Source organism: Paroedura picta, chromosome 13 (assembly GCF_049243985.1).
Source record: "Paroedura picta isolate Pp20150507F chromosome 13, Ppicta_v3.0, whole genome shotgun sequence".
In the NCBI taxonomy this organism is placed as follows: Eukaryota; Metazoa; Chordata; class Lepidosauria; order Squamata; family Gekkonidae; genus Paroedura; species Paroedura picta.
The window spans coordinates 9,014,040-9,032,416 of NC_135381.1; the positions used below are offsets into that span (position 1 = coordinate 9,014,040).

At 45.5% G+C, this 18,377-nt stretch overlaps 1 protein-coding gene across 1 annotated transcript in view; it reads right to left on the reverse strand.

Annotated features, from left to right (window-relative positions):
- Window positions 1–2,437: 2,437 nt before the first annotated feature.
- The window catches only part of YPEL1 (yippee like 1), a 35,983-nt gene continuing 20,043 nt past the window's right edge, over window positions 2,438–18,377 (reverse strand). The window contains exons 3-5 of the mRNA XM_077307680.1: window positions 11,897–11,940; window positions 9,010–9,118; window positions 2,438–7,588 (exon numbers count right to left, since the gene is read on the reverse strand). Coding sequence (XP_077163795.1) covers window positions 7,499–7,588; window positions 9,010–9,118; window positions 11,897–11,940 — 243 coding nt within the window. The 3' untranslated portion in view covers window positions 2,438–7,498. The remainder of the gene's footprint in view (window positions 7,589–9,009; window positions 9,119–11,896; window positions 11,941–18,377) is intronic.

Genomic DNA, 18,377 nt, shown 5'->3' on the forward strand with positions numbered 1-18,377 from the left:
GCACATTTTGCCATGTGTGCGCAAGGAGCCCTGGTTGGTAAAGCTTTGGGATAAAATCCTGCTTTGTAGAGCTTTGGCTCCACATTTCGTGTCTGTGACAAACTCCCTTCCCCCAGCCTGGTTTGTCAAGTTAAAACAATAAATTACAAGCAATGGGCTTCCTGCTGCTCATGCACCATCAACGTTGAGTCATCCGACGGTATGGTCTCCTGATAACAGACACGCTCCATCTGTCCTTGGGGAGACCTGTCTGCAGTACAGCCTGACCTTGCCCAAGGTCTGGGAAGCCAGCTAGACAAAGGGAGACAGGCTGCTTTCTCTCTTGAGCACAGCCAACTCACACTTCAGCTGTCCAGGCTGGCCATTTTTCTCTCTTGTATAATTCAAACCTTCACTAACCCCTGATTTCCCCCAAAGGAAAGCATTCTTCAGCAGGCACTGGTTGCTCCTGGAAAGGGGGTCATTCATAGGGAGGTTTCCTCGGGCTTGGGGACCAAAGTGCACCAATTTCCCCCAAGTTTCCTTGCAACGTGATCATCTGAGTATTGCCTTTTGGTTCTTTCTGCATCATTTTTCCAAGTGTTTTTCTCAAAACTCCCTTTGATCCTCTCCCAGTTCTAGCTATTCTTTGTGAGAGCCAGCTTGGTGTCCTGGTTAGGAGTGTGGACTTCTAATCTGGCGAGCTGGGTTTGATTCCGTGCTCCTCCATATGCAGCCAAGCTGGGGGACCTGGGGCTCACCACGGCACTGAGAAAGCTGTTCTGACCGAGCACTAATATCAGGTCTCTCAGACTCACCCACCTCACAAGGCGTCTGTTGTGGGGAGAGGAAAGGAAAGGCGCTTTGAGACTCCTTCGGGTAGAGAAAAACGGCATATAAGAACCAACTCTTATTCAGATGTCAAAAGCAGTGCCCCCCCCATGAGTTGTGACACCCAGCTGCAGAATAACAAACAGACGGTGGTTTATTGGTTGGCATGAAGCCAGGGTTTCCAAGCTGGGCTTTGTAACTAGTCTGTTAACTGGTTGGTGCTGATTGCAGCGAAAGCTGAATCCGCAGGCCAAGACTTGTCAAACCGCATCTCTTTTGGAAGCTCAGAACGGGCAACCCAGGTTGGAGGCCTTCCTCGTTGGCAGGCAGGAGCGAAGAGAATAACTGGCCAAACCAGCAGAGTCTGAAGGCAGCTTTTCTGCAGCCTTGCTAATTGTTCTGTAGCGATGAGATCTTGCCAGTGGCTGGCTGAAGCCTTTCCTGAGTATATTCCAGTTCCTTCTTGAAGAAAGCCAGCGACCGGTCCGCAAGGCCGGTGGTCATTCTCCACCAAACTTTAACCCCTAGAAGCTTTGCCACTTGGCTGCAGTCCCCAGAAAAGATGTGGGACCGTGATTGGTTTTTGAAGATCCCTCCGTCACTCGTATGAAAGGCTGAAATGGGCCAGGCTCTTTTTCTTCCAGCTAAGCGATGCTTTCAGCTTAGAGGTAAAGCCCAGGGTGTCTCCTCTGCCGCCTTCTTCAGTCCACAGATGGTGATGACTACAGGAGAGGAGGGAACAGTTCAGAAAGCCAATGTACTGCAGCACTTAAGAGTACCATACGAGGAGCTAGGAGATGCAGATTCACTATGAAGTTTACTGGTGACCATGGACCAGGCATTACTATTATTATTCAATTTATTTCCCGCCACTCCCAAGACCTGCTCGTGACGGGTTACAAATGTCCAGAAAAAAACCCCAATAAAACCCTATTAAAACGGACAACAAAATCACGGTAAAACAGAACAATATGGCAGTAATACCTCCAAACTCCCCAACCCCCCATCCCAACCTCTGGAGGGATGGAAAGAGGGGTCAAGATGACAAAAGCGGACTGCTGCCTACCACCGGGGGAGGGGGGAGGCTGTCAATCTTCCTTGCTACCCTGGCCTCAACCGTAGACCCGGAGGAAGAGATCCTTCTCCCTGATTAACCCCCCTTCATGGAGTTGTGAAGAAAACACAGAAGGGTCTCCCAATGAGAAGAGTTAGCAAGAACATGAGCTATAAACAAAGGCAGCATGAGTGGACACGCATTGGCTTATTTCCCGTAGCCAGAACCATCTATGGCAGGCTTTCTCAATCAGGGGTTCATGAAACCCGGCTTTCTTGATGCCCCTGGAAGGGTTTCCGGAATGGATGGGAGTTAATTAATTTTTATTGTATTTTTTAAAAATTGTTAAATATTTACTGGGTGATATGACTATATATGGTCATGTCGACCCCCCCCCAAAAAAAAACAGCCAATGATAGGTCTGGATGAGGTGGGAATGGGAGGGGCTTCGGGTGGGCATGTCCAGTTCTCCAGATTAGAGCCTGCCGTTCTTCACCACAGCACCATGCTGGCTCTCCGGGACAAGGAAGTAAAGGCGTCATGTTTTTAACTAAAAGAATAGACGGCACAGCATTTAGAAAGTAACTTCAATAAAACTGAAAGCTTTTATTGTGATACCTCAAATAGATACAACAAAATGAAACAACAAATTGTGTACAGTATTGCTAAGACAAAAAAACCAGAAAGAAGCCACATCAGCTGCAAAAGAAAGCAATTCTCAAGAGTGTTCCAGCAATGAGGCACATCAGTGGCTATCTGGGACTCACGTGTTTGACCCTATGAGGTTTCCGAAATTCCTGTCCTTTACAACAAATAAGTTACATTACTAGTCGGTTCACACAAATAGTACAGTACATGATGCTACTAAAATCATTAGTTTGAATGCCTGCTTCCGTTCTCGCTCTCCTTGGGCAACTGGGATGTTTTGAAAGCACGCGGCTATCCGGGGCCGCCGATCGAAAAGAAGTTATGATGGCAAACAAGAATAATCGGGATTTTGCAAGGTTCTTTCATTGCAAGCGCATTCAAAATCAAGTGGGGGGTACCCCCGCTAATGCGGCCCCAGGGGCTCTCCTTTCCCCCCTCAATGTTTTACTGTTACTTTAAATTTCGGGTTTGTAAACTTCAGACAGCGGCCACGTGGTTCTGAAATGCCAAGCGAGTTGAGCAAATGAAAGAGGCAGGAGTCAATGTTTAACTTGCCGTGTTTTAAGATGTGCAACAGGACGAACACCTCAGTGCTGATCTGTCTTCAAACCTATAAATTAGTGTCAATCAAAAAAAGCCACTCTCTTGAGCCCCGCGCCCCGCTTTCCATGCAGGCTGAGGCCAGAGAGACTGTGGGTTGTTAAATTAAGAGATTTGGGGCAGCTACGACACCAAGTCAAACCCACATGCACAAAATGAAGAGTGAGGCGGAAATGCAAGCCCTCATTTGGGACACGGAGTGAGCGTTGCAACTTAAAAGAGGTCGGAAGGTGGGGCGTTTCCTTCCAATGGTTAAAAAGCAGCAAAAGCTATTAAAGACAGAGGGATCATGGCCACGTGGGAGCCGGTTTTCTGTAGGGGAACGTTCAGGGCACAGGAACTAGAAAACAAGAGACAGGTCATCCACAAGGTCAATTTAGATGCACCAAAATCCTCCATGCACAGCACACTCCAAAGACAGGACCACGTAGAGGAAGAAGCAACTGATCTGGTGCAGTGCTGGGGGGGTCACAGCTTCTACGGTCACCCTTGTAAGCGGCCACCATGCCTGTCAGGCTCGCTACACAGGCTGCGACACCCCTTCTTCCACGCACCTCCCCCCGTGGAGCTGGAGGTTTTCAAAGCAACCAAACCGGTCCTCGGCCACGTCACACTGTTTGGTGATAATGCTGAATTATTGAGTTCAAAGGGAGATGGGGGGGCAGAAAATACTTCAATACACGCACATTTTTGCTAGCACATACTCATCTGTGCAAGTGGAACATTCTTTCCAAGAACCAGCTTGTAGTCCATTCATACATCACCCGGAACAAAAACGCAAAACCCTGGCAAGGGAACACACTTGGACTTCATCCCCCCTCGCCCCCGCAAACTGTTACAACTTATATTTAAAAAATACAAAATAAATGTTAAGACCAACAGTAATAAAATATAACAGGAAACAAAAAGTGCTCAAGTCAGAGGGGAAGCGTCCTTGCCCAGAAAGAACACACAAAAAACCTTAAATACGATACATTACGCACACAAAAAAAGGGGGGGTTTATAGGGGGAAATGCTCTTCAAGTATTATGCTTTTATGTAATGCTGGAAAGGTCAGTAACCAGACTGATCCTATATATATCCCCAACCAATATTCATCAGGATTTGGAGCCTACTTTTATCAAAACTGCCCATCCAAAGCAGCCAGTTTTAGAGTCTCCTCCAATGCAACGTACAAAAAAACTGACCAACCCCTCCCCCTCCCCGATGCTACCTGTGAAATCAGTTTTAAATTCTCCACAAATCCTCCCGTCCCTTTTTCAGAATCGTAACATATTGCTCTGTTAGGTGCTCTCGACCGCTTGTTAGGCAGGCCTGCAGTCTGACATCTCGGGTGCCCGCCTTTCCGAATCTTGGCTTTTGGCATCTAGACCGATTCAAGGGTTTGGAGGGGACACCCGGGGTCCCTGCAAATGCAGCTGAAGGCCAACAGCCTTTTCCTTACACTGAAAAACTGCTTTGGGGAAGGGGAGACGGAGAGCGGATTAAGTGGAGCGTGGTGAGGATGCTCAATCCTTCCGCTGTTAAGCCACGCATACGCCCAGTAGCTCCCCCCCCCCCCCGTTCCGTGTTTCAAGCGCATGTTTGCCCTTGCAAAGGGGAAGCTTGGAGAGGAGAAAGATTTGGAGGCAGAAAAAACAATAAATACCCCTCTCCCTCACAAGTGATTTCTCCATCTTGGGGAGAGCGGGAAAAAGCAGCTATCAGTTCCAGTTACATGCATTGGAGTGTGACTTCAACTTGGGATACAGCGACTTAGGCCTGGAATACAAATAATGCACTGATAGAAACTGACCTGTCCTCCAAAGATGTGCCCCCTTTGTTGCTTTTTATTCTTCCCTCAAGCCCCTCTTTCAATCCTGCACTCTGATTCTTACGGGCCAGAGAAATTCTTCAACGGGTCACAGCTACGCTACTGACGGAGAGACACACCGAGGGGCACTCCAAAGAGGGCGCTTGTTACGGCTAGCGTGGAGTGGGGTGGGGTCAACACGAAAACGGCTTCCTGCTTACAACGCTGGTACTTCAGTTGCCGGCAGTGGATGCTGTACCAGAGGGAAGAGAATTCAAGTTATTTATTGCTTCTGCCGTAAGCAATAGAGGGAGGAGACGGGAGAAATCGAGGCCTCCCCCGATCACAACAACTGAAAAGTGATGTTATTACTCAAGTGACAGATCTCATTCCAGGGCACGGCCACAAGAGATGCCTGCGAGGGCCAAGAACCTGCAAGACATGCAGCGCCCGCAGCAAATACCTGCTGACAGTCCAAGCAGACCAGAAAAATCAACAGGGATGGCATGAGTTAAGACTAAGCCAGACTCCTTGCTAGGAGATACCTCCTCTCCTAAGAACTTCTGGTTTACTTAGAGTAGGAGCACAACAGTCACCCCCCCCAAAAAAAAGCATCTATCTAGAGGCAAGTCAATATTAATCTTGCTCACAGTGCACTTGTGACCAAGTACTGTACTGAAGATTCGTGGAGCCAAACTCGTTCACGTTAAATAAAGCACCAGAATAAAATATCCATTCGGCAAAACGAAAATTCGAATCTAGCTGTCACTGATGACGGCTCTTTGGATTTAAATGCCTAAGAGGTAACTATATATATATAGATATATATATTTAAATATTCAATATCCTTTTTGCATCACAGTGTAACCATATTACTTCCCAGGTATTCTAAATGGGCAAAGAATTCCTCAGCCACAAGGAGGGGGGGGGGAACAAGACTTCTCTCGAAAGAGGACTCCTATGTGAGAGGGATAGGTAAAGTGCCATGGAGATGTGAAAGCTCCACCAGAGGATGTGAGCAGCAGCCAGCAAGGAGAGAACACTGTGAAAAGCGCCCACAAATTAGGAAAGGAACAGAGTTGCCCAAGGCAAGGCTTTCGTGTGATTCATGCTATTAGCGGCGGTTAGGCAGTGTTCGTGTAAAAAGGTTCTCCCGTACGTTTTTCGTCGCGCAAATTTCAGAACAAAGACGAATGCCAAAAACAAAAAAGAAAAAGACATCAAAACGATTGCTTTAATCTCCTGGCAACGCCTGCGAGTTCCCTCCGGCGAACCTCTGTGTGCACCTTCGCACCGCGGAAGCGTCGGACTTTGAGCCACCTCGCTTTCAAAGCCACAACGAAGGAGCAGCTGGGAAGCATTACAAGATGATGTTTGTTTCACGTTAACTGTTTTATTACAAAAAATGTGCTCGGGGATGATTCAGCCAGCAAATCAAACACCCTCCCCCCCCCCTTAAAAAACTATTTTTGCTATTTTATGAAGAGATTTTAAGTCGATTTTGCCACTGTCTTACCTGCGCGCCCACTTCCAGCCTCCCACAGGTAACAGTGGTAAGAGCTATAGCCTCTGGCCATTTCTCCATGCAAACCCCCCCCCTTCCCCACGTTTGCGTCTACGCGCTGCAGTGGCAGCCACAGGCCGCTTCACTGATATCCACCTTTTTGTCCAGTGCATTAACACTAAGTCGCGACATGGAACCAGCCATACAACTTCAAGGTGACGTACGAATCCCCTGCTCAAGGGACAGTCCGAAAGTCACTGTACACTGATGTCTTAAAAGCAACAGCTGCAGATATCTGTGCCCCTTGATCTCAAAGACTTTGCTAAAAAGCTCTTCTGCAACGGACCAAAGCTTTACTTCCTTAGGAATGTATTGATTTAGGTTTTCTACAGTATTCGTTATCCTTGCAAGTTATGGTCCAGTCTTCCCCTGCCTGTTTAAAAACAAACTTAAAAAGAACAAACCAACCAACCAATCTTTCCCTAATATCAGTCAGTACAACTGACTGCCCCTTTACCAGCCTGGTCAAAATAATTTCTGCAGGTTGCAGTCCGTGCAAAATTATCCAGGACGGTAACGGCCACCACAACGCTGCATCCTTTGCACAGCAAAAAGACCTCAGAAATTGTTAGGTATGAAGGAGAGAGACCACTCCCATCCACTCAGGCCTCCAAATGAGATTTTGAGGAGAGCAAGGGACAGAGAGCATGCACAGAGGAAAGGAGTGTTCAAAGGCAGAGGTCAAAAGAGAAGATGCCGGCCAGCAAAACTAATGTGCTATTAAGGTACTATTCCTCTTGGATTTAGGAGCTTAGAAAAAAAGTCCATCCAAAACTGTTCACACAGGAATACATATACAAAAGAGGGGAACTTACACAAAGAGGAGAAGGCAAAAACATGGCCAGAGAGTTGGGGGGAGAGGGGGGAAGAAATGCCACAAATTACACTACTTATTTTGGAGGTTTCAAAAATTCAGTGATTTTTCTCAGCCACCTCAACCAAAATCCTTTTTCCCCCCTCTCTTTGTTTGCATTAGTCTTTATAAAGCCTGCTCCACAGATTGTCCATAAAGAATGAGAATAATCCAATTTTACTCCCAGCCGTTGTCTTTGATCATGTGGGCAAGTTCAATGATGAATTTTCCTTCTTTGTACTTCTGACTGCTCTCGAACGCGTGTTCCTGGAAAAGGAAAGAGAAGACGAGACTGGCGTCAGCCACCCCTCTCCCAAGCCAGCGGTCTTCTGGAAGACGCGAGAGGTTCACTCTGCACTTTTGGTGCTGTATTGTCCTCCCCCCCCCCACTCCCCACGGCTGAAAGATGGGCTCCAAGCCCTTCCCGGCTATACAGGCTGAGCTGTTTGTGGCCTACTGCAGTGGTCCCCAACCTTTTTATCACCGGGGACCGGTCAACGCTTGACCATTTTACTGAGGCCCTGGGGGGGGGAGTCTTTTGCTGAAGGATGTTGCCACCGCCTGAGCCCCTGCTCCACTTGCTTTCCCGCCGGTGCCCCTGACTTCCCGCCACCCGCTGGGGGGCGCTGCCAGCAGCAGCTGCACAGTGCCAGACCAAAGGGAGCCCCAGCCATAGCGGCCCCGCTGGAGAGCACGAAAGGTGAGGCAGAGGCAGAGTGGCAGGGCAGCCCCCGAGGCAGCAGCCGGGGAGGAGGACGAGGAGGAGCCGCGGCCCAGTACCAACTTATCCATGGACCAGGACTGGTCCCCGGACCGGGGGTTGGGGACCACTGTGTCCACTCAGTGCTACATCTGTTCAGGCATGCAGGCAATGGAATGAATTATGCCACTCAAAATGGCACGCGTTTTTGCGTTTTTAAACATTCCTCCTTAAGAACATGGCATGCAAAGAGACAGGACAGAACTTTTCTCTTCCTGATTGTGCGCGTTTCGCCCGGGGCTTTATTTTTAAGGCAAAGGAGCATTCAGAGCTGGAATCTGTTCCCAACAGTCTCTAGCCCGTTCTGTCGTGTTGTTTTCCTGCATGAATGAACCAAGCTAAAGGCATGTTTTTTAAAAAGCAGAAAGCTAAGAAACTAGCAGACAGGCGGAAGCGTTGTGAGGAAGATTCTCTCTTTTCCTCCCCTAAGCAGAGACCAAGGCACTAGGTGGCTCCTGGTGTCCTACCACCTTCTCAAAGGGCCATGGGGGGAGGGGGGGAGCTTGCTGGCCATTTCACCTGAGGCTGCCGAAGACCAGCAATCTATATAATGCTAATGGATCTCGTTTCTTCAAAAAATCTTTTGAAAGAAGTTTAAAATTGGCTCGTTAAAAGTATGAAATGTATTGCTAAGTTGTGCATATGGGACTTTTCAGGAATGGACACAAGAATGGACACACGCCCAAGAGGCCCCGCACACCTGAAATGAGATTAGGGTTAGGGTTAACCCCGCACACGCCTGGGATGAGAACCAGCTCCTTGGCCTTACAAGATGACGAGATGGAACCAGGGACAGAGCCATAGATACTTAACCTTCTACATCTATTTGTTATCCAATAAATAAATGGAACCAAGTCATTATGCAGGTGTGGGTGGGTGCCCCCCTCCAAAAAAACAAGAGAACGGAAAAGGATCATGGATTGCTTACGTATTTCCACCCGAGAGTAGTTTTGCAGTTTTCACAATAAATATCAGCTACCGCGTGCAAGCCTGTCAGGAGGACTCTCTCTTCTGCGGGACCGCAACCTACGTTTACTCTGTAAGAGACAGAAAGAGTAGAGAAGGACATCAACGTACTGCAAAGGACTGGGTTTTCCATTAGCATTTGGCTTTGTGCTCAAGTAAATGTAAACCCACTAAGGCGGCTCTTGTCAGGATTTAATTTTTGGCAAGCGTTTCTTGAGAGAGAGAGTGCTATTTTGAAAATGAGAGGCTTTGCCTTCCCCTTTCCCCTGAACGAACCTGTTGCTGCATTGAAACTAAATCGCCCATCAAGACAAAAAGGCATCAAAATCTAATTTCGAAGAGAGCGATGGAACAACAGCTGCGTGTTAAATGCTGTCAAGTCACTTCTGACTCATGGAAACCTTATGAATTAACGTTCTCCAAATTGTCCAAGGGAGAACAAAGGGGTCAAGGATTTCCTTCTGGATTTCTGGTACACTCGTTTTGCCCACATTGCCTCGAGAATTTCTCCATAGGAATAACCCTCATCCATTTCCATTGTTGAGATGGTTGAGTGTACAGCTTGCAGACTATCTTGGATGTCCTAGATCTGGATGAGACGGCTGGAGACCATGCGGCCAATTTAATTTTACAAGTTTCCCCCAGGGTATCGCCTGCTTCAGAATTGAAGTGTATTCTTCGAGAGAGAAGATTCACCACTTTCATTTCAAGCGGAAACACAGGAGGCCTAAATTATGCATATCTTCCTAAAAATATTGGTTTAACTGGTAGAGTCTATTAGTATGTACCAATATTTACTGACTGTATTAATAGCCTAATAATTTTAGCCGGCAGCAGCAGCTGGGCTAATTATCTTCTAGAATCATATATAGATAAGATAGCATTTCTTCCCATAAAAAGAACTAATAAACAACCAGTGATGGCATGAATTCTGTACAGCTAAAATTAATGGCAGCAGGGAGGGGAGCCTGCGATGTCTAACTTTTCTCTCTTCCTTTCCTACTCAAGCTGAATATTTCATCATTTGTGAAGCATTAACTGCTAGACAATCTGGAGTACGACAGTTACAGAGAAATAAGTCACTTTGCTGTTGCATTTCATATCGACCTTCCATCTTAGGTTTAGGAAATATCAAGTTAGAATTTGCTCATTGATCTCTGGTGACTTTTAGAAGTACCGAGTCCACAGGGTTTGAATGAGGAACGTCAGCCCATGAAATGAAGAGGCTTCTGGAGGAATGAGCCTTATCTCAATTGCAAACAAGGTAGTCGCTTTCATCAGTTGCTCATTACAGAGGCGTAAACAGCAAAATCTCTAGATGACTAGTGTAATGGCACCTCTCAGGCAGAGTCATTGTCAAACCTCAAACAGTACTTGAATCCTGCAGTTGACTTAGTGCCAGATTCCCAGGAGGGTCAGACAATCCTGCCCTGGAGATGTAATATTTTTAGGATGGCTGGTGCCTCTGAGTGACCTGTAATGCCAAGTTATTTCTTCTCACATCTTAAGTGGCTGGATTTAGGTGCAAAGAGCTGGCTGCTCACACATGTGTTAGAATGATAAAGGTAAAGGTAAAGATATCCCCTGTGCAAGCACCGGTTCATGCCTGACCCTTGGGGTGACGCCCTCTAGCGTTTTCATGGCAGACTCAATACGGGGTGGTTTGCCAGTGCCTTCCCCAGTCATTACCCTTTTACCCCCCAGCAGCAAGCTGGGTACTCATTTTACCGACCTCGGAAGGATGGAAGGCTGAGTCAACCTTGAGCCGGCTGCTGGGACTGAACTCCCAGCCTCATGGTCAGAGCTTCAGACTGCATGTCTGCTGCCTTACCACTCTGCGCCACAAGAGGCTCATGCAATTAGAATGATAAGACAGTGCAATTAAGATCCAGCTTTTCATAGTGTAACAGGTTCATCGTTGCTTAGACTCAAAATACAGGGTTTGATCCAGACTAGAGTAGGACAACTTCGACTAGTTTCTCATTCCTGCTGTCTACCCCACAGGGACCTCTCTCTCCCCAGGAAGAGCATTTTGTTGAGATCATTGGGTTGTATTTGGAGAGGGAGGAGGCAAGATAGAAAGGACTGGACGCAGCCAAAATTTCTGCTGGTGAAATTTAGAAAAAACGAAGTAAGGGGGTCCCTCCTGACCACAAAAAAAAGGCTATGACAGGTGATCACTGGACCTGCATGTACAAAATCCATGTCACTTATGGGCTATAAGGTAAAGGTAAAGGTATCCCCTGTGCAAGCACTGAGTCATGTCTGACCCTTGGGGTGACGCCCTCCAGCGTTTTCATGGCAGACTCAATACGGGGTGGTTTGCCAGTGCCTTCCCCAGTCATTACCGTTTACCCCCCAGCAGCAAGCTGGGTACTCATTTTACCGACCTCGGAAGGATGGAAGGCTGAGTCAACCTTGAGCCGGCTGCTGGGATTGAACTCCCAACCTCATGGGCAAAGCTTTCAGACGGCTGCCTTACCACTCTGCGCCACAAGAGGCTCTTATGGGCTATAGTTAAGAAGAAATTTGGGCAAGACTAAGTAGAAAAGCTGGGGAGAATCCAATGCTGAATCTGCATATTGGACACCAAAGGCAGGTTAAAAAGTGTCTTAAAATATAATAGAAAATGAATAGAAGCTGGATAGGCACATTTATGCCAGGCTAGTCTGGAGAAAAGAGGGGCAGCCTAACATGTAAGAAGTACAGCTGCATTATAAATTGCTAAACTGGCACATAAATCTTACTTTCAAAGCTTAAGCCTACGAGACATTCATGACTGTTCAACCCATCTGGACAGTTTGCTAAAAGATGTTCAACAGCGGGAGGGAAATTGCAGTTATACTTACACTGAGTTAAAGAGGTAGGCTCGTCCCTGGCTTCCCTGAAAGGACTGTAAGAGAGAAAGATATTTCAAAGTAAGCTTTTGGGAAATATTTTGTAACATCATAGTACTGCAGTCTTTCACCAAAGAAGTATAAAGATTTCTTAAGCAGAGGCAGAAATGTTCCACCTTGAATTCTGAAATTGTTGGATTTTATGAGTTCTCTAGTGGCATATTCAATGACACATTCATCCAAGTAATGACCTTTCTGGTTTGAGAAGCTGAAAGCACAGTGGATAGGACAGAAGTCTCCTGAATTTAACAGAATTTGTGGAAGGCATCTTTGAGACTTCCTCCTCCTGCAGTGACCCCTGTGACTTGTGAAGGGTTAATCTACATAAGTCTCCACCCACACTTGAATTGTTCCAGGTGGGTGGCCATATTAGCCTATGGTGGTAGGATGAAATTCAAGTCCAGTAATCTAATTACCTGATTAATTGACTTTTGACTCTAGGAAGCATATAGCCTGGAAAATTCTGATGGGAACCACGGGAACAGAATTTTATTCCACTCTTAAGTACACTCTTGCATGTGTGTGTGTGGAGGGGGGCTTCCATAGTACTCATTCCTATTGCAGCCCACCCCCCAAGTACCAAATACTGAGCTGTTTTGGAATTGGGAGAATATAGTGGGGAAAGGAGTAATTTGCAACGATCCTGTCAGCAAACTCCACTCTGTTTGCAAGATTTTGGATTCATGCCTTTCTTGGATCATAACAGTTAGCTGTTCTATCCAAACTGCCAGGCCACGGCGTGCACCCACCCTAAAACCAGCATTCCATACCAATGGTGGTTTCCAAGGCAACCAAAAGCCATAGCGTGATTATCTGGACACAGTGGCACCGTGCATTTCTCCGGATATAATGACTAATAATTTCATTGAACGAAGATGGAAGACACACAAGCCAGAAAGCGGTTCCATTACTCAAGTGTGGTTTGATGTTTCTGAACCAAACCACTCAAAATTTGAGCTCTAATTTCAAAGGAGCCTTACTTCTAGGTAGTTCTGCATAAGGATATAAGAAAAGCACTGCTGGATTAGACCGGTGGTCCACCTAGTCCGGCATCCTGACTCTCATACAGAGGCCAACGAGTCCCTGTGCAGTTCCTCCAACAAGGGCTCCATGGTGGTTCCAAACATGGTGCCACTACCTCAAGGTCTACATCAGGGCAGTCAAACTGCGGCCCTCCAGATGTCCATGGGCTACAATTCCCACAATTGGGAATTCCCTATGGGAATTGTACTCCATGGACATCTGGAGGGCCGCAGTTTGACTACCCCTGGTCTACATGATACATTCCTCACTTGTTTTCTTGGCTGAGTGATGAAGAGCAGATATTGTACATAAGAGCCAATATGCTGCAGAGGTTTAACTATACCTAGCCACTGACAGATTTAAATAACCCACACTTAGTTCCTTGGCACCTCACTAAGACTTGCCTATCTTGTTGAACTATGGCAAGACTGCTGAAGCAGAAATAAATATCTTATTTTTGAATGCTAGTCCAGTAATTCTTTGTTTGGTTCTTTCGGTACGAAAGGAACTTTGACTCTTAAAAGTTTATACCAGGCTTTCTCAATCAGGGTTTTGTGACAGCCAGTTTGAATATATTTTTTAAATTTGCTAAACATTGGGCGATATGACCATTATATGGTCATGTTGACCTGCTCCCCCCCCCTCAAATGGCCAATGATTGTCCTGGAGGGGTGGGAAGGACCCAGGTGGGCTTGTACACACTATGCTTCCCAACCATAAAGGTAAAGGTAAAGGTATCCCCTGTGCAAGCACCGAGTCATGTCTGACCCTTGGGGTGACGCCCTCTAGCGTTTTCATGGCAGACTCAATACGGGGTGGTTTGCCAGTGCCTTCCCCAGTCATGACCGTTTACCCCCCAGCAGCAAGCTGGGTACTCATTTTACCGACCTCGGAAGGATGGAAGGCTGAGTCAACCTTGAGCCGGCTGCTGGGATCGAACTCCCAACCTCATGGGCAAAGCTTTCAGGCGGCTGCCTTATCACTCTGCGCCACAAGAGGCTCTACTTCCCAACCATATTCCGCACAATTCTGCCACTTCTGGGGCTTCTAGAAGCCTGTAGAATGTTTCATGAGTTTCTCGAGGGTAAAAATGTTAACAAAAGCTGGCTTACACTGTGGAAATCTTGTTTAGACTTTAGGATGCTAATTGTCTCCTACTTGGCTATTCTACTGCCGACAAACACTGCTAACCACGTGAAACAATTCTGAAATGTTATTTTAATATGAACCGATTGCTTTCTTTGTTGTCCTTTATTAGCTCTTTTACTCGGCAGTGTGGGACAGAAGTTAAAACAACACTTTTCCTAACAAAAACTTGGCCTAACCGAAAAAAATGGGGTTGACTAGCTGCGTCCCTTTAGTTAAGCTGACACAGCAGACCAGCCCAAAAGTTGCTGATGCCGCTCTGTGACGGTGTGCATTCTTCCTGTCCATTGGTCTGTAAAGACAGCATATCAGATAGCACGCACTTGCCTGGAAACACTGCATGTGCAGAGATAAGATCTACAGAAACATGCAAATAATATCCCAGCTAGGTGGACAAAGGCTACAAAGTGGATATAATTTTAAATACTTTTGCGGGTTGTTGCACTGGTATTCCATGTACCAAGCAACAAAGAGACAAGCGGGCACAGATGAAAGTAGGGATTGCAGAAAATGACACAGAAATAATTAAAGCATGAGAGCTCACTCAATGGCCACACAATTTACTTAGAAACAAAGTTTCAGGTTTTGAAATCTGAATATGAGCTGAAGTGAAAAGGGAAAAAAATAATGGTAGAATTTTTACGGAGAATAAGTTCTGTATGCTATTCAGAGGAGGTTACATGTTCGCTGCCTTAACTTTTCTGGCCATGTCAACGGGCACACTTCCGAGTCATATGAAAACAAGCAGCTGCCTCTCAATGACACGAAGGAACCGATCATCTTATCTCGGCCGAGTTATAATTAATTGTAATTTCCTGATGATTCAGCAGTCCTCATATCAGCATAGACAGCTGTAAACACCGCTATAGCACATGCTACTGGTGCGGCGTGAATGCAGTCCTCCTCCTGCTTGCTTCCCTCCCACCAGAACACTCTTACATGTTGCAAATACCAGACAGAAATAGCATGGACAAAGCTGTAATCCCGAAGCACTCTGCGGGGAACAGAGGATTAGGGATTTCGAGAGTGAGGGATTTATACTGTAACACTCGGCTTTCAATCAAGTTCGGAAACCAGAGGCTCTGGCTCACTGGGAGGCGTGTTTATGTGACAAGAGCATGCAAAAGGCTCAGTCCCTGGCAGGCTTTGGGAAACACCCTTGCCCGAGAGCTGGAAAGCCAACACCAATCAGAGCTGGCCAAAGTAGGCACATGGTCAGACTCAACTCAAGGCAGGGCTCCACCTTGAAGACCCACAGACGAGCATGGACGGAAGCACAGTCTGATCCAGCTGCAAATGCTAGCTAAAGCAAGCAGAGCTGTAGTCACAATGGGCAGTGGGGTGATGGTATTGTTAGGTGATATGACCATGTATATGTTCATGCTGACCTGCTCCAGCCCGCCAACGATGGGCCTGGAGGGGATGGGAAGGGCAAGCGTCCCAAGATAGGCATGCACACAGCCATGCTTCTGCACAGTTGCATCACTTCTGGGGTTTCGCAAAGCCTGAGGAATGTTTCAGGGATTTCTCAATGGTAAAAAGGTTGAGAAAGGCTGCATTAAGCCCCGGGGAAAGGAACATTTGACTCAATTGTCTTTCTGTAAGAGACATGTTTTGAGTGATGTGACAGGACCACACCACTGACACAAAGAAGGCCTTTTCAAAACTGTGACTTGTAGGGAAAGCCACCAGGTGTTAAGAACATCTATTTCCTTGAGGCTGATGATCCAAGCCTTTTCAGCATGGGAACATCACAAAAGATAATACAGAACACAAAAAAACTAATACAACTTGGTTAACACTTCAAAAGAATATAATTTACATACAGAAAACAGAGAGAAAAGGGGTGGGTACATAAGTCCCAGAAGCCTCAAAACCCAGAAAAGTCAGTTAGAATTGGTGATACTGAAAAAACATATCAGACAACTCAGAAACCTAAAGACTAGCCATTGTGATGTCCTTATTCCTGATGACCTGGAGATGGCAGTCATCTGTCAAAGGCATCACGGGGCCAACGAGTTCTCTGTCTAAAACAAAACATTCTCCAAGTTTACAGACAGTCTGCAAGTTCAGACATGCAAGGCAAGTCTCTTACAAGGACAAGTACGCATATATGAAATATTGGGTGAGGCAGTCTATCCCCATTCTTCTTCATAAACACGGATATGAAAAAAACTGTTTAGATTCCAAATCATATAAAAGGACATATATATCTTCACTGGCAGTCTTCAAGCAAAGGTTGGATACAAACTTTTCTTGGATGCTTTAGGATGCTTTGGGCTGATCCTGCGTTGAGCAGGGGGTTGGACTAGATGGCCTGTATGGCCCCTTCCAACTCTATGATTCTATGATTATGAAATCCCTTTCACTGGATCAGACTGTTGGTCCATTATAGTCAGTACTGTCTGCTCAAACCAGCAGCTGCTCTCCATGGTCTTTGATCATGGTTTTTCATATCACCTATTACCTGAACCTTTAAACTAGAGAAGCCGGGGATTGAACCTGGAACTTTCTGCATGTCAAGCAGATACTCTGCAACTGAGCCACAGCCCCTATCTATGTCACGATCATACTGACAGCTTTCTTAATAAAGTATCCTTTTCCAAGTATCACACAAAAGACAAGTCATCTCATCAGTGAAGAAAGATTTTTGGCATAAAACGTACCCACACTTTAGATGGACAGGCTTCTGAGTTTTATAACAGGGATACATCCCCAACGAACTGTTAATGAACAGTTCCTGGTTTATTTTCCTCGATCTAGATGCTTTGCCAAAACCAATTTGATTTCTACAACTGATTTTAAAATAGCTCTTGTTAAATCTTATTAAGTCAATATTTCTGCCTAGTCAACATTCAAGATTATGAAATTAGTCCTCAGATTGAGAATGTTATCAGTGAATGTCTGGAGTTATCAGACAAGAATGAAGAGAGGTGATTAAGCCAAAACTTTCAAACAACTACTATCATACTGATTTTTACTGACCTCAATGGGGAAAAAAAGGCGAAATACAGTTGATTCAAGTTTGACAGTCATCTTTGACCAGTTTTCTTTTGGGGTAATTTTTTTAAAATAAAAAAAGCTTTTCTTGTATAACCAAGGTATAAAACTTAGGGGGCCGGTTGCCCTCCTAGTATATTATTTGAGGTCTCCTGAACTAGGGAAAATCTGCTTCTTTTGATTTATTTAATCTTACAGCAAGATGGAAATCATTTTCTCAACCCCCAAAACAGGGCCTCCTAAATTTAGTGGTTTTGTTTTTAAATAGAGATCTTGCTGAATGTTAAAGATGACCGGGCAGCTAAACATTTCTCATTAATTTTATTCTTTATAGCTGTATATGAAGGAAGACGTTCCACTTGCTTCCGTATATAGATTTTATAAATTATATATATTATAAATTATAAATTTATATAGCACTCTGAATAACCTGTTATCAAAAGGAGAAATAGGAAATTTGTGTGAGACTAAGTAGAAATCTCTAAGAAAATAGTTCTTGATGTTACTTTATACAGGTAACCTGTTGATTATTCAGTTCAACAGCCTATTTGAATTATAGTATTCAGCACTAAATATACTTTTTCTGAACCTTGTGAGATTCCTGTCCTCAATGTGGAATTTGTTTTTACCGCAAACACGGTCTCTGTGCCTGTAACGCTGTTAAATGAAAGACAAATAATGGTGCACTTTCTCCTTGGGACGATACAAAAGCCAAGCTGAAAGAGTTACAAAAGCAACCAAAATCCCAAAACATTTCTTTATCTGTGTGTGGACAGATGAAGGATGAGGCAACCCCCTCCATCCCTAAATGAACTTATTAGTGTTATCTTAAGCCAGGCAGATTCATGAGTCTTACTGAAATATGTGCTGTGAGCAAATGTCAAAAGGACATGAAAACACAAGGATGCTACCCATTCAGAATATCTGGAATAAGCTCCAGCTTTATGTTCAAGTTTTCCATTAGACTCTGTTTGCACTGAAGCTCAAGAGCACATTATATAATACCCATGTTATGTGCTTCTTATGGGACTGCCTTGGGAGAGTTTTGGGGGAATGTAAACTGCTGCTGCACCATATGCTGGTGGAGGAGTTTTAATACAATTCCACTGGCTTCCAATTTGCTTCCAGGACTGATTTAGAAAGATGGTTTTGGCATTTAAAATCCGGTTACTTCTAATATGAAACTACCAGCTTGCTTAAGCTAGCTGGAGAGGCTCTATATACGCAATCTGGGCCCCGTTCATCTGAGAGACCGCCTCCCTGC